A 14,862-nucleotide genomic window follows, 5' to 3' on the forward strand; every position below is an offset into this window, starting at 1 on the left:
TAAAGCGTTCTATTCGAAATTCCATCCAAATTCTCGGGTTCGATAGAAACATTCCAGAGTTCAATAAGATGGTTAGAGCTTACATTGACTAAAATTTTTATATTTTGTGCAAATAAATAATTGAAAGTGTAGTATCTGTTCTTATACTACATTTCATCTTTTCTGCACTTAGTCAATGAACACAAAGTCCTTAACTGAGGCAATTTACATTTTTTGTCTCAATCCAGCACCTTTTTGAGTAATTGGTTTTCCCTACATTAAAAAAACAGACCGATTTTCTATCAAACTTTTCTCTCACAAGGAAACAAGTAAATAATAGCTCCAGAGTTAAAAATCAATGGTGTTTTTTGTTTTGTTTTTTTTTAACTGACTCCAGAGTAAAAATTCGAAGGGTTTGAATAAAATAAATATGTATTAAATACGTTTGAAGCCAAAACAACGCATTATTATAAAATAAACAGATATTTATTTTGTTTGAATTTATATTAAAATTTATAAATATATTTCGAAGATATACTTCATCATTAGTAGGTCTTTCTTTTTTTTTTTGTCATGTTGTTGTTCAAGCATAGAACCAGTAGAAGTCCATTTGTTGTTTATACGCTAGTCTTTTCAAATGTCGGAACGGTGCGTTGGTCACGCGGAATTCACGTTAGGGTTTGTGTTCCCTGATAGAAGCGCTGGTTGAGTTTGAATAAAATAAATACGCATGAAATACGTTTGAAGCCAAAACAATGCATTATTACAAAATAAACAGATATTTATTTTGTTTGAAATTTATATTTATTTCTAATTAGTTAACAATTTATTAGAGGAAATATAGAATGTTATCACAAACTATATAAGCCCAACATCGACTTTTTGGGGTAACAGATGGCCCAGTACTTCTTTTAATACAAACAAAATCATAGGAATGAATTTGATTAACCCTATCAAGGAACACAAACCCTAAAGTCAAAGGGTTCACTTTAAACTAACTCCGGAATCAGAAATATCATTTTTTTTTCTCAGCCTTTAAAGGTTTTCACGATTTCTGAATATTTGATACAAAGTTAAAGATCATATTGAGAAATCCTTTAACTTTTGTATTGTATAATTAAAAACACAAAATTTTTTAAATTATTTCTAATGAGTTAACAATTTATTGGAGAAAATAAAAATATAAAATGTTATCACAAACTATATAAGCCCAACATCGATTTTTTTTTTTTTTTTGGCAACAGATGGCCCAGTACTTCTTTTAATACAAAAAAAATCATAAGAATGAATTTGATTAACCCTGTGACTGCTAAACTAGTTTATTGTGTGATCAACAGAAGAATGCGTCATCAATTTGTTTACGTTGCATCTGATGGTGGTTTTCTCCCTTGAATTTGAGATACAATCTTATTTTTCAATTTTATTCTTTTATACTGTATTTTCATTATATCTAAAAAAAACAAAAAACTTGTGCAGTTTAATAAAGATAAAAAAAATCACTGATGTTCGTGACCATGAATTTTTTTTATTTAACAAAAAAAATTTCCTTAATTTGATTAAGTAGTTTTTTTCGTTTTTTTTTTTTTACAGAGGAAAATCGAATTTTAAGGCGACTGATTGCGATGCAGCCATCTTAGGAGTCGCCGCCAAGGGAGATCACTCCAGCTAATTCTTGAAGTTTGTCAAAATGCAGATAAAGTTCTAATAATTTTATTAATCAATTTTGAAACGATTTTTTGAAAGAAAGAAAAAAAAAACAAAGAAAAAAAGGAATACCAAAAATTATTAAAAACTGTAAAAATAATCTTGTCAAATTTTCGCAAACTTCAAGAATTAGATGGAGTTATCTTCCCTGGTGCCCCCCCTACTCTTTATAACTTGAAATTGCCGAGATGGCTGCATGACAATCAGTCTCATTTAAATTTGATTTTCCTCTGTAAAGAAAAAAAAAAAAACATGATGAAATTAAGCAATTTTTTTTATGAGAACTTCATTCCATAATAGGCACATAGATCATAGAGATTTTTTTATCTTTGTTTTTAATATCTTTGCTAAACTGCATAAGCACCGAATCTTTAACGTGGGCACATAGATCTTTGAAAACAAACAATGGTAGCAAATTAATTATAAACAATCAAATTATAATTTCTTGAAAAAGTTGATTAAAATCATTTAAAAGCACTCATATTGAGCCTGATTGATGGTTAGTTTGTTTATGCAAATGAGTAGGGCTTCTATGATAGGGAGGCGCAGGTTACAATATGAGACAGTTAGAAATTCACTAAACGCAACTTTTTAATTCATCACTTGCTTAAAGACGACTCATGGAAATCGAAAACGTTCATGGCTATGGCAAATTTTTTTTTACACTCAAACAGAACATTTGAACATTGGCCCGCCAAATGGAAAAGATGGATCACACGAGAAACATACAGGAATTATTTCTGCTGTTCAATGAAACTATAGTCATCCACATACAGTACTGTTTCGCTGTATCACAGCTCATTAGTGCGGCTAGACAGCCAACTACCTCAAGCCAGGATCGAAATCCGACCGCCCAAACAGTCAAGCTTCTCATCATTCCGCTATATGGCTGCTGTGTGGGGAGTGAATTAACGATGTTTTGACATCGTCCAAATGCCTAAGCTCAATTTGTTCACACAAAGAGCATCGCTTAATACACTAATGGCAGTTTGTATATTACTTCCCAACATGCTCAACCCAAGATAGAGAGCATTATGTGTGTGTGTGTGTGTGTGTGTGTGTGTGTGTGTGTGTGTGTGTGTGTGTGTGTGTGTGTGTCATGAAAACATTAATTACAATTAAGTTACAGAGACTTGCGTGTTTCGGTCTCAGAGGGAATACAATTTAGCCTGACAATTACCTTTGGGTATGAAATGCAGAAGACTGTGTAGCTTCATTGCCATATATATTTCAATAATTACATAGCTCTACTTACATATTGAGCACTGTTGAAGTAAATACTGAAAATCAATACATAAAATATATCTCCTTATAATATATTATGCAGACACATGAAATGGTATATCTCCACTTTTGTATAAAAGTCACTGTGTATGTGTGTGTGTGAAAGAGTTCTTTCCTCATAGTTTCCGAAGCGGTTGAGCCTATCTTTTCCAAATTTCACACAAAGGTAATTTATATGTCTGGCAGTGTTCTTCAATATGTTTTGTACGATAAGTATCAAAAAAAAAAAAAAAAACATGATCTTAAAAATAGTGTTTTATCTCCTATAGATAAAAAATAAGAATTTTTACAGGGGAATATTTTACCTTACACCAACCAAGGGAAATAATAAATCTTAGCAAATCATTTCAGAAGAGTTTCCAATGAGTAGGAATTCTAGAGAAGACGAATTTTCAGTGGGAAGCTGTTCTGTACACGTTCCTGACTTTATAATTTCGCAGCCAAAAAACAAAAGATCCTTCTCGTGTTGACACGAAAAAAATATGTGCTGGGATGCTAAAAGATTTAATTTTTATGGAACAATTCTAGTTTCTGATTGGTTGATAGCAGAACGTGAATTAATTTGATTCATCAGTTCCTATCTGCAGCGTTTATAAATAGAATATCCCAACTTTGAGGGAGCATACCCCCATTATGAGTCAAAAATATTGCAACATCTTAAAAAACAGATTCCTTGTCATCTGGAAATATAACCAAGTGGCAGAGCATTCGGCTACAGATCGAATGATCCCCTGTTCAAGCCCGGATGTAGCTCACCATTTTATTTTAATGCTTTTCTTATTAATAATTTTCTTTAATAAATAATTTTCTTCCTTTTCGATTTTCGTAATTTTTGGATATAATCATCTTAAAAATACGAGGAATACATAGATGCCATTGTTTTCATGTGAAATTCAGTTTTACGATTTCTGAAATTTCGTCCTAGTAGTGTAGAAGCGCCAGCTTAGGGAATAACCCAAAATAATCAAGTACAGAAAAATGGGTAAAATTGTATCTTTCTTAGATGTTATAAAATAGATGGTGACGAGTGGACATAACCACGACCTTTGTCGGAAGGTAAATTTTAGATTACATTTTAATGCCAGCTAAAATTTTACCCTTATAGACTATTTTTTTTTTTTTTTTTTACTAAAAACATAATAGCAAAGTCCTTATTCCACAGAGTTTAAACGAGTGCTATTCTTGCTATTCATGTGGAGATATAGCTCAGTGGTATAGCGTTCGACTACAGATCGAATTATCCCGCTGTTCAAGCCCGGGTGTACCGCACCATTTTATTTTTTTTTTCTTATTAATGAATTCAGTTTACAATAAAAGAAGAGGTACCATTTAAAATCGCTGCAAATCATTTCTTCGTTTACATATTTTAAAACTAAACATTAACCAGAAGGGACTTTTCAAAGGCATTCATCGTCAAGCCCAAATATCAGCTGACGTCATATTGTAAGCAAATACAGACAGAATTTGATGAACGATATTATCATTTTCATTTGCAAATTAATCCACCAAGCAAATTATTGTTCGTAAAGTACAATAGTCAATAGAAAATTGATTCTATAAAAATATATGCGTAATCAGCATAAATTATCATATTTAAGTGTATTGTACGACCAGGCAATGCCGGGCGTTCAGCTAGTATATATATATATATATATATATATATATATATATATATATTGCTTAATATTATTTATAAAGTTACCAAATAATGGGTTAAATCTCACCTGTCTGTTAGTGTGTGTGTGTGTGTGTATGTATGTTTTTACGTTTTGCTAAAACTTTCAACTGACGTGACCAACACTGACAAAATTGATATAGTTAGAAAGATCAGTCTCTCAGGCAACAAATATCCAAAAATTGGTCAAAAACATTAATTCTTGGGTCGCCAACTGGGTCACTTTTTGAGTCAACATTTTTGCAAAGTCATCATATACCTTGCAATGATTAAGCTTATTTTGAACATCCTTGCCATCGTAAGTCGTGGTAGGCGCGGCGACTAAGAGTTTTCTTTTTTTTTTCACCTCCTTTTTCTCTTAGCATTCCAGGTTCGAGCCTGGCTACTGCGGCTAATTTTTTTTTTAGCATTCGCACGGGTACTCGCTCCTATTTTAATTTTTTTTAAGGGGGTTGGCTAATTCTTTTTTTTTTTTTTTTTCCGCTCGCTCGACAGCCTTATGATAAAACCTCTCCACACCTGGGCAACACCAGGTACCCCTACTAGTACATAAAAAAAATACAAAGATACAAAATAAATCTTATAAGATAAAAGAAAATAGTTTAACAAATGATAATTGGTAGAAAATTACTCACACCAAAGAATATCCTGTATCTCTATAAAGCTACTAGTCACCCATGCATGGAGTATTACTGGTGCATCTGCCACTAGTCTCTGTTTCTTCGACAAGCCCCCCCCCCCCAAAAAAAAGGCAAATTTAATAAGTTCCGCACTGCCAATCAAGCTCTACCTTCTGTCCCATCACCACAATGTTGCATCCCTATACTTGTTTTTAAAAGTATGTTAACAGAATACACACTTATGAACTCCTAGCACTTGTGTTCCCTTGACGTACATACTCCCGACTAATCCGATAAGCAGAAAAATCCCACCCCTTCACTGTTGAGGTCCTTAAATGCTGGAAAGCCTTCTACTCTAATAGCTTTTATTCTTCTCAAACTCCTAGACTTTGGAATTTTCTCCAAGTTTCTTGCTTCTTTAACTGTACTAACATGATGAGGTTTAAAAGTAATGTGTACGGACATCACGCTGCTCAAGTCCCTATATAGTGTCCCAGTTGTCTTGGTCCCAATTAGCATCCAAGTGGTAATATGTTTTGATTGGAGGGAAATAAATCCCGGGTCAAGTCACGCCAAAGACTTTACAAAATAATGTCTCATTGCTAAACCCTCAGCAGGGCTTTACATTGCGAGTGAAACAGTCGCATTTGCGAGTGATTTTTCAAAGTGGCGACTAGAAATAATGAAATGCTTATCTTTTGACGATTGTATTTCTTTCACTGAAAATCTTCCAAAGCTCACTACGGAGGGAAAAATATCTTTTCAACGTTTTTTTTTTTTTTAAATACAACGAACACAGTTAAATTATTTAAACAATAAAGTTTAATAGAACAATATACTTTTTTTAATGAAGGCTGTTTAAAAATATCTGAAGAAATTAGAATGATAATAACTTCAAGTATCAACATAAAATTTGTTGTATATTTAGAATCACACCTATTAAAAAAACACAAAGATCTTTATGATATACATACTCGTCACAGAATGAAGATGTCATATTCTAAAAATCATCTGGGCAGGAGCTGCTAAAAACAGCCTATCCTACCTTGACAGAGTATAAAATAGATTTTGTGGCTTAGTGAGGAATGCCCCTTTTCTCTTCCCTACAACCTCTCTCCCACAGAAGAGACGTTGCGAGCCTATCCTTGTTTTATCGTTATTTCCATGGCAGGTGCTCGTCTGAACTCCAATCTCTGGTCCCCCCTCGCCAATTTTTCACAAAAAACACCCGTCTAGCTGAATCCACTGTCCTATCAGCAGGTGCAAAGTACTGGAGCTGCTGTATTGCCATTTGGTGAATGGATTCTGGACCATGCAGTAGCTTCTGGTGGGGCCTCTCGATGCCATACTAGTGGGTAATTGTTACGGCTTTACCTTATCATTAGCTACAAATAAAAAAAAAAAATTCTTCGTTTCTTTTTCTCTCTTAATTTCCCCTCTCTGTCCTGCTCTAAGTAAATCTGTCGACCTAGTCCACAAATTCCAAAATTTCATCATGACAAGTTTCAAGAAAAAATACACGATTAAACCCGGTTCTCCAACTTCCAACGTAGACCCCTACTACCATGTCTCCTTCTCCAACATCAGGGGTCTTCGTTCTAACCTTCCAGAGGTTGAAACCCAATTACAGGAGACTAAACCAGACCTTTTATTTTTAAGTGAAACTGGCATTGGACAGGCTATTTCCCTAGATGAGTTTGCAATTTCAGGATACTCTAACTTAACTTCTAAATCTGACCCCCAAGATCGCCATGGGCATGGAATATGTGCCTATATTAAAGATAGCTTTCCATGTGGGAGGGACATCTCCAGGGAAGATCCTAACTTACCCTATATGTGCTTCCGGGTTGCTTTAGCTCACACTACTGCATTTATATTTACTCTCTATCGCCCCCACAACAGCGGAGTTACTATCTTTCAAAGCATATCTGAGAAAATTGACCAAGTCCTTTCTACTTATCCTTCAGCTAACATTCACATATGTGGAGACTTCAATGTTCACAACGTCGAATGGTTGACCCACTCAAACAAGACCGATGATGAGGGGAGGTTCTGTCATGATTTCTCCATTGCCTATGACCTCACTCAGATTGTTCAGGAACGTACCCGTGTGCCCGATAATGACGGCCAGTATGCGAGCCTACTAGACCTTTTTCTCACAACTTGCCCTGAACTATGTTCAGTTTCTGTTCTGTCGCCTCTTGGATCTTCCGACCACTCTGTTGTATCAATTAAGATAAAAATGAAATGTAATAAGTCCCCAGACGTACCTCTTCATCGTACAGTATATCGATACACTAAGGCTGACTGGGATAGCTTCCGTACATTTATATCTGATCTACCTCTGCATTCCATGTTTAAAAAGGATGTGTCCTCTATAGTATTAGACCTAACTGAATGGTTAATTGTAGGTATTGACCATTTCATACCCTCGAAAAAGTTTCAGCAAAAACCTAACAGCCAGCCATGGTTCTCTCCAGAATGTGCTGCTGCCATTGCGCACAGAAATCACTTTTTCCACTGCTTCAAACGTAATAGATGTATGGAAACTAAAGCCGTTTTCAGGACTGCCAGCAACCATTGTAAGAAAGTAATAAGGAACGCAAGAGTGTTGTATGCTCAATCTGTTAAGTCCAAAGTAGCTGAGTAGCGGCTTGGTTCCCACCAGTTTTGGCAAATAGCAAACAGAATCCTGAACAGAAGCGTGTGCTCCATCCCAACTATTATCAATGGACCTGAGGTAATCTCGTCAGCATCAGACAAAGCCAAACTCTTTGTCAAGAACTTTGCAGCTAATTCTACCCTTTGCGACCAAGACCGCCAACCCCCAATATTTCCTCCTGTATCAGAAAACACGCTATGTGATATATGTATATCTGTACGTGATGTTGCGAAGCTAATCAAAAACCTTGATTCGAGTAAAGCAACTGGCCCTGATGGTATTCCAATTATAGTACTCAAAAAACTTCAACCTGAATTAGCGCCCATACTTACAAAACTGTTTAAACGGTGTCTTAAGGAGAATAGTTTCCCATCTCCCTGGAAAATCTCATCAGTATGCCCTGTATTTAAGAATTCAGGTGATCGCTCATCCCCCTCTCAGTACAGGCCAATAAGTCTCCTGTGCGTCATGAGTAAGTTGCTAGAATCTGTGTTAAATACAGAAGTAATCAAACATCTCAACAAAAATAACCTTCTTAGTGACACTCAATATGGTTTCCGTTCTGCTAGATCTACAGCAGATGTCCTTACAGTTATATCGCATAGGATTAGCAAATCTCTCGACGGTGGCAATCTTTCTAGGGCAATTGCTCTTGACATATCTAAAGCCTTTGATAGGGTATGGCATAAAGGTTTACTTCATAAGATCGCTAGCTATGGTATAGCTGGAAAAGTCTTCTCAATTATTAAATCATTTCTTTCTGATAGGTTCATAAGAGTAGTAGTTGAGGGGCAAAAATCAGAAGCTCACAGTATTAATGCCGGTGTCCCTCAGGGATCCATCCTGGGCCCAACTCTTTTCCTGATCTACATTAATGATCTTCCAAATCATATCCTTACATCATTTGTAGACATTTATGCTGACGACACTACCATTTATGGTACCACATCTAAGACAGTAAACGACCAAGTTCTCTCCAATTCTCTCTCCTCTGATCTTGAGCACGTAGTACAATGGGGAAAGGAGTGGCTGGTTACTTTTAATGCATCTAAAACCAAGCTTCTCTCTTTACATCATCAACATTCTAATTCACATTTGTCATCAATTGAAATGAATGGCTCTCGTCTTCAGGAGGCCTCAAGTTTTGACAAGCTTCTGGGCTTGACCATTACTCCTGATCTTAAATGGAACACGTATATCAAATCTGTTGCCAAGGCCGCTGGAAAAATGGTCCGATCTTTCTATCGATCCAGTAGATATCTCACTGCTGATGCTATTCTCTACCTATATAAGAGCCAGGTACGTCCAAGGATGGAATACTGTTGCCACATCTGGGCAGGAGCTGCTAGAAAGGACTTGTCCTGCCTTGATAGAGTTCAAAATAGACTTCGTAGCCTCGTAGGAGATGTCCTTTTCTCCTCCTTGCAACCTCTATCTCTCAGAAGAGATGTTGCAAGTTTGTCTCTGATGTATCGTTATTTTCATGGAAAGTGTTCAACTGAGCTTCAATCTATGGTCCCCCCTCGCCAAACTTTCACAAGAAACACTCGTCTAGCTGTAATCACTATCAATAATTCCCCCCACTCTTTATCTGTGCCTAAACCTAAACGTAGATTCCATGAACAAAGCTTCTTTCTTAGAACTGCACGCCTATGGAATTGTCTTCCGTTTTCCTGCTTTCCGGCCGACTACAATATGGTTGTGTTCAAGTCTAAAGTAAATAAGTTCTTGATGAGCCGTTCCATATAAGTTATTAAATTTACCAAATTTTCATTACTAATGATTACTATATTGACCAATTTCTACTGTACACTCTTTAACCCTTATCTTGAGTGGCCTCTGGGCCTTGATAATGTGGTGATGCCTTTGTAAAAAAAAAAAAAAAAAAAAAAAAAAAAATCAAAACGTAGATTCCATGAACAAAGCTTCTTTCTTAGAACTGCACGCCTGTGGAACTCTGTTCCGTCTGCCTGCTTCCCACCTGACTACAACCTGGATGTCTTCAAGTCCAACGTAAACAAATTCCTAATGAACTGCCCCCTTAAGTAAACACTTCATTAAATCTCCACACTAACATACTGTACTTGCAATAATCCTTATCCCTGAGTGGCTTCCGGGCCTTGATAAGTGGTGACCACCGTGTAAAAAAAAAAAAAAAAAAAAAAAAAAAAATCATGTGGGCTTGGCTAGTAACTTTTCTATTTGACTAGTAAACGGAAATATTTAGTTGACAAAGGTCAACTGAAGATAAATTTGTCCGTAGAGCCCTGCTCAACATAAGAATCATGAATAAGTGGGGCAATCCAGGGAAAAAGCTGGTGCTATCCCCAATAGCCAATGAAAAGAGAGACTGTGTCATCCTCAACTATGGTCAATCCATTTTAAAAAACGTGGTAATAACTTACCAATGACACCATCCGCTGAAACTGCTAAAAAGTTGCACGCGTCAGGCAACATTTCTTTCAAGAAAGGTCCAATATCCACACGCATACATTTTGCCCTGCGAGGGTAACGTGTTACGTCGGTGTTGGGCACTTTGAGTGGTTCTTCAAATAGTACCGTTGAACAGAAACCCAAAAAGAAGGCTGGCTCACACCAAACATCCTGAAAATATTCAACAATATACACAAAATCATGAATAATTGATACTGATCCAGAACCTGGCCCATGATCGTATTGGCATCTTTTGGCAATTTATGGTAAAAGCAACCAAAAAAAGCCAATGTGATTAGCCAATCATCAGTCAGTGGATGACAAGTTTTAATTAAATTAATTCATCGCAACAAGAAAATTTGGTTTTAAAAGTTAATTTCCGAACAAAACAGTGGTAGTTTGAGGATATAAAGTGCTTTGGTTTTTAAAATATGACGATTTTAGCAGAAACCCTAAAGCGTTTTATCGTCCATCTATATTGATAGTTCAAATGAACAGCTTCAGCAGGAATTGGAATACATCCCACTAAAGCCTGATTGTCATAGCTGGTGAATTTTAAAAATGCAATCTGGACGTGAGGACACGTTAGAAAAACAATATGCAATAAAATTCTGTTTTAAACTTGGAAAAAATGTCACAGAAACGTATGGAATGCTTCAGACTGCTCTTGGACCATCTTGCATGAATTGAGCATCAGTTTGATTGGCATAAGAGATTCAAGGAAAGAAGGGAGTCTGTGAGGGATGATCAGAGGTGTGGAAGGAGTAAGGAAGTCATAACACCAGTGTTGATTGGCCAAATAAAGAATTTTATGGATAAGGACTATCGTGTGTCTATAGAGGCAATAAGTGTACAGTTTGATGTCAGTGTGGGAACTGTACACACACTTATTCGTGATGAACTGAAGATGCAGAAGAGTTGCACAACAAATTTTGTCCCAAGGGTTCTCAGAGGAACTGAAGACGCAGAAGATTTGTGCTGAGTTTGTCTTGAGGGTGCTCACAGAAGATCACAGACTATTTTCTTTTTTTAATTACATTTTCACCCCAAACAAGGCACATTGCCACTTTGGTGTAGGGGCTACTATCAGGAGCAGCAACTACTGGGGCACTATGTTGGGATTTGGGCAGCAAGATGTCGGTTCACGTTACACTTGAACTTCTGCATGTCAGTACAGTTAGGAAAGCAGGGACCTGGAATGGAATTCCAGAGTCTAGCAGTTCTGGGGAAGAAATTACTGGAGTAGAAAGATCTTTTACATTTAGGGGTCTCTACTGTGTGGGGGTGGGATTTAGCTGCCTGTCAGGTTTGTCGAGGGTTGACCAAGATAGTCATCAAGACAGTTCCCCACCTTCCTTATATTCCAGACCTTGCTCCCTAAGACTTTTGGTTGTTTCTTAAGCTCAAGGACAATCTTAGAGGCTGTCGTTATAGGACAACCAAGTAAATGAAAGAGGCTTTGACGAAGGTCGTTGACGCGCTCACACAAGAGGAGTTCCATGGGGCCTTCCAGAATTTATTGGAATGGTACAACAAGTGCATTGCAGCCGGAGGTGATTACTTCGAAGGGGACTAGAGTTTCATGTGTGTATTAACAATAAAAGTGCCCATACGAAAAAAGTCTAGAAATTTATTTAAGGCACCTCGTATAACAAAGTTAGGAATAAAATGTTTATGTTAATGGTTTAAGAATTTCAAATACCAAAATTTGCAAAGTGAAAATAAGCCAACTAAGTCAGCTAGTGATCTACAAATTGAAAAAGAATAAAAAATAAAAAAGGTACCCACATAACTCCAAGTAAATACAGCTATTCAGCCGAGACCAAAACTGAGGAGATGTATTGAAATGTTTTAAAAAAAATGAAAGCCGTGCAGCCATTGTTGAACTCACTTGTAATATTTCTTTGATGTCTGAAACCAACAACTCTTCATTTTCCTCATCATGACAAACGTACGAATTCCATCCTAACCTCCGTCGACATTTCTTGATTTGCTGTGAAACCAGTCGCCAAGCCTTGCAGACTCTGGAAAGAAGGAAGCAGAAGAATTATGAAAAAAAAAAAAAAAAAAATAGAGTTTTTCATTCTAGATACAATACTATTGACATAAATGAAAATAATAATTTCCCCTCCCTCTTAAAAAAAAAGAAACCCTGAAAATAATTTATATCGATATTAAAGTGGTATGAAACTTTCGTTAGACAAAACCTCTCCCGAAAAAATTTGACATAAAAAGAGGAGGCTATAGTTGCTTCTACTGATTGTTTTAGTGTTAGATACTAGCAGGCAATCTTTTTTACATGGTAGTCACCATTTATCAAGACCCAGAAGCCACTCGGGGATAAGGGCTATTGCGTGTACAGTAATCAATGGGATAGTATCGTAGTAATCGTTAGTATTGGAGATTTGATAAAGTGTCTTACTTAAGGGGGCGATTCATCAGAAATTTGTTTATGTTGAACTTGAAGACATCCAAGTTGCAGTCAGGTGGGAAACAGGCAAACGGAAGAGAGTTCCACTGGCGTGCACTTCTAAGAAAGAAGCTTTGTTCATGGAATCTATGTTTTGATTTTGGTACAGATAAAGAGTGGGGAAAATTATTGACTGGTTTCAGCTAGTCGGGTGTTTTTTGTGAAAGATTGGCGAGGGGGGACCAGAGATTGGAGCTCAGACGAGCACTTGCCATGGAAATAACGATAATGCAGAGACAGGCTCGCAATGTCTCTTCTGTGGGAGAGAGGTTGCGTGGAAGAGAAAAGACATTCCCCACTAAACCATGAAATCTATTTTGTACTCTATCAAGGCAGGATAGGCTGTTTTTAGCAGCTCCTGCCCAAATGTGGCAACAGTATTCCATCCTTGGACGTACTTGGCTTTTATACAGATAGAGAATTGCATCAGTAGTAAGATATCTTCTGGAGCGGTAGAAGGATCCCACCATTTTCCCAGTGTCTTTGGCAACAGACCTGATGTACGTGTTCCATTTCAGATCAGGAGTAAAGGTCGAACCCAGAAGCTTGTCAAAACATGAAGCCTCCCCAAGACGAGAGCCATCCATTTCAATTGATGCCAGGTGGGGATCAGAGCGTTTATGATATAAAGATAGAAGCTTGGTTTTAGATTCATTAAAAGTAACCAGCCACCTCTTCCCCCACTGTACCGTGCGCTCAAGATCAGAAGAGAGAGAATAGCAAGATGCTTGTTCAAGATGGATGTTCGAGACACGTGGGTGATGTCACAGCAGAGACAAGAATTCACATGTGGCCAAAGAAACAAGAATAAATGTTTTGTTAAAAATTCAAACAATGAGTTGGAACTTTTTTTTTCCTGTCTTCCGTTTCCTTGTGACGTAATCTTAACAACGTTACAGGAGGTTACATCGTCCAAAACATTGCGAGAATAACACTCAAATTTAAACCCATCCTCAAGACTCACATTACACATCCATCTTATCATTCTCATATCATTTCTCTCCATCTAACACATGTCCTCAACTCTCATTAGTCAGGTGTCACTTCCATACATCATCAAACCACATACACATACCCGATCGACTCTTGCTTTAATCGACAATGGTAATGCTCTGTTAGTCAGTAATTGGAATCAAACCCTCTATAACTTTAAGTATTAAAAAGTGGTGTTTGAGGATCAATTATGCCTAAGAAACAAAAGGTTTTGATCACTATTTCATATTAGTAAATAGTTATTGCATTCTAGCAATGAATCAAAACTTCTCGGCACAAATGCATTCATTGTGTATCAAAATCTCAAGCAAGATATTTGGAATTCTCTTTCGTCATGTGTATGTAGTATCATGTATGAAAGTGAAACCTGATCGGCTATCATCTAGAGCATTGGTTCCCAACCTGTAGGTATTGTGTTTTTCATAAGATTAGTTTGATCACTAGTTGTAATTTGTTTGAATCCATACAATTATGCGTGCCTCCACAATCAGACGTAACCAAAAATAAAAATCTCTTATACTTTTAATAGCAAGTAACAAGAATTATTAAAACAATGTTTATTCACCAGTGACAATACTGACAGCAAGGAGGGGGTCGCAGGTTGGCGGTGGTATGCGTGTACAAAATGGCTGAAATGTGTCCACTCTTTGCGGTTGTCTTTCTTTTTATTAGGACGGATGATGTCAGAACATTCCTCCACGCCTTTTTTGTTTATTGTCTGATATGTCGGTCAGTCACGACTGATGTCAAAAAAAATGTCCCATCTATTACCGCTTATAGTTTTATGAAAATAAATAAATTAACAGCTCCCAACGAAGGTCAACCCAGTGCCTTCCTTCCCATCTATCTTCCTATTTCTGACAACCGCAACACCAACCTAAACACCCCAACAGCAGACTGGGAGTGCACCATCCCACCCCCTCCCCTCTCACATTCCACTCCTACTTCTATCCTTCAAAAGCTAACCGGCAACAGCCTACTAGCGACTTCAGTGACCTAGATACACGAAGTCATCCCACCTAATACATATCAGCAAGAAAAA

At 36.9% G+C, this 14,862-nt stretch overlaps 1 protein-coding gene across 1 annotated transcript in view; it reads right to left on the reverse strand.

The window, feature by feature from the left end:
- The window catches only part of LOC145297760 (F-box only protein 22-like), a 48,253-nt gene that overhangs the window by 22,195 nt on the left and 11,196 nt on the right, over positions 1–14,862 (reverse strand). The window contains exons 2-3 of the mRNA XM_080144002.1: positions 12,249–12,381; positions 10,330–10,528 (exon numbers count right to left, since the gene is read on the reverse strand). Coding sequence (XP_080000128.1) covers positions 10,330–10,528; positions 12,249–12,381 — 332 coding nt within the window. The remainder of the gene's footprint in view (positions 1–10,329; positions 10,529–12,248; positions 12,382–14,862) is intronic.

This window comes from Euprymna scolopes, chromosome 18 (genome assembly GCF_053919585.1).
Source record: "Euprymna scolopes isolate OS-2025 chromosome 18, ASM5391958v1, whole genome shotgun sequence".
NCBI lineage: Eukaryota > Metazoa > Mollusca > Cephalopoda > Sepiida > Sepiolidae > Euprymna > Euprymna scolopes.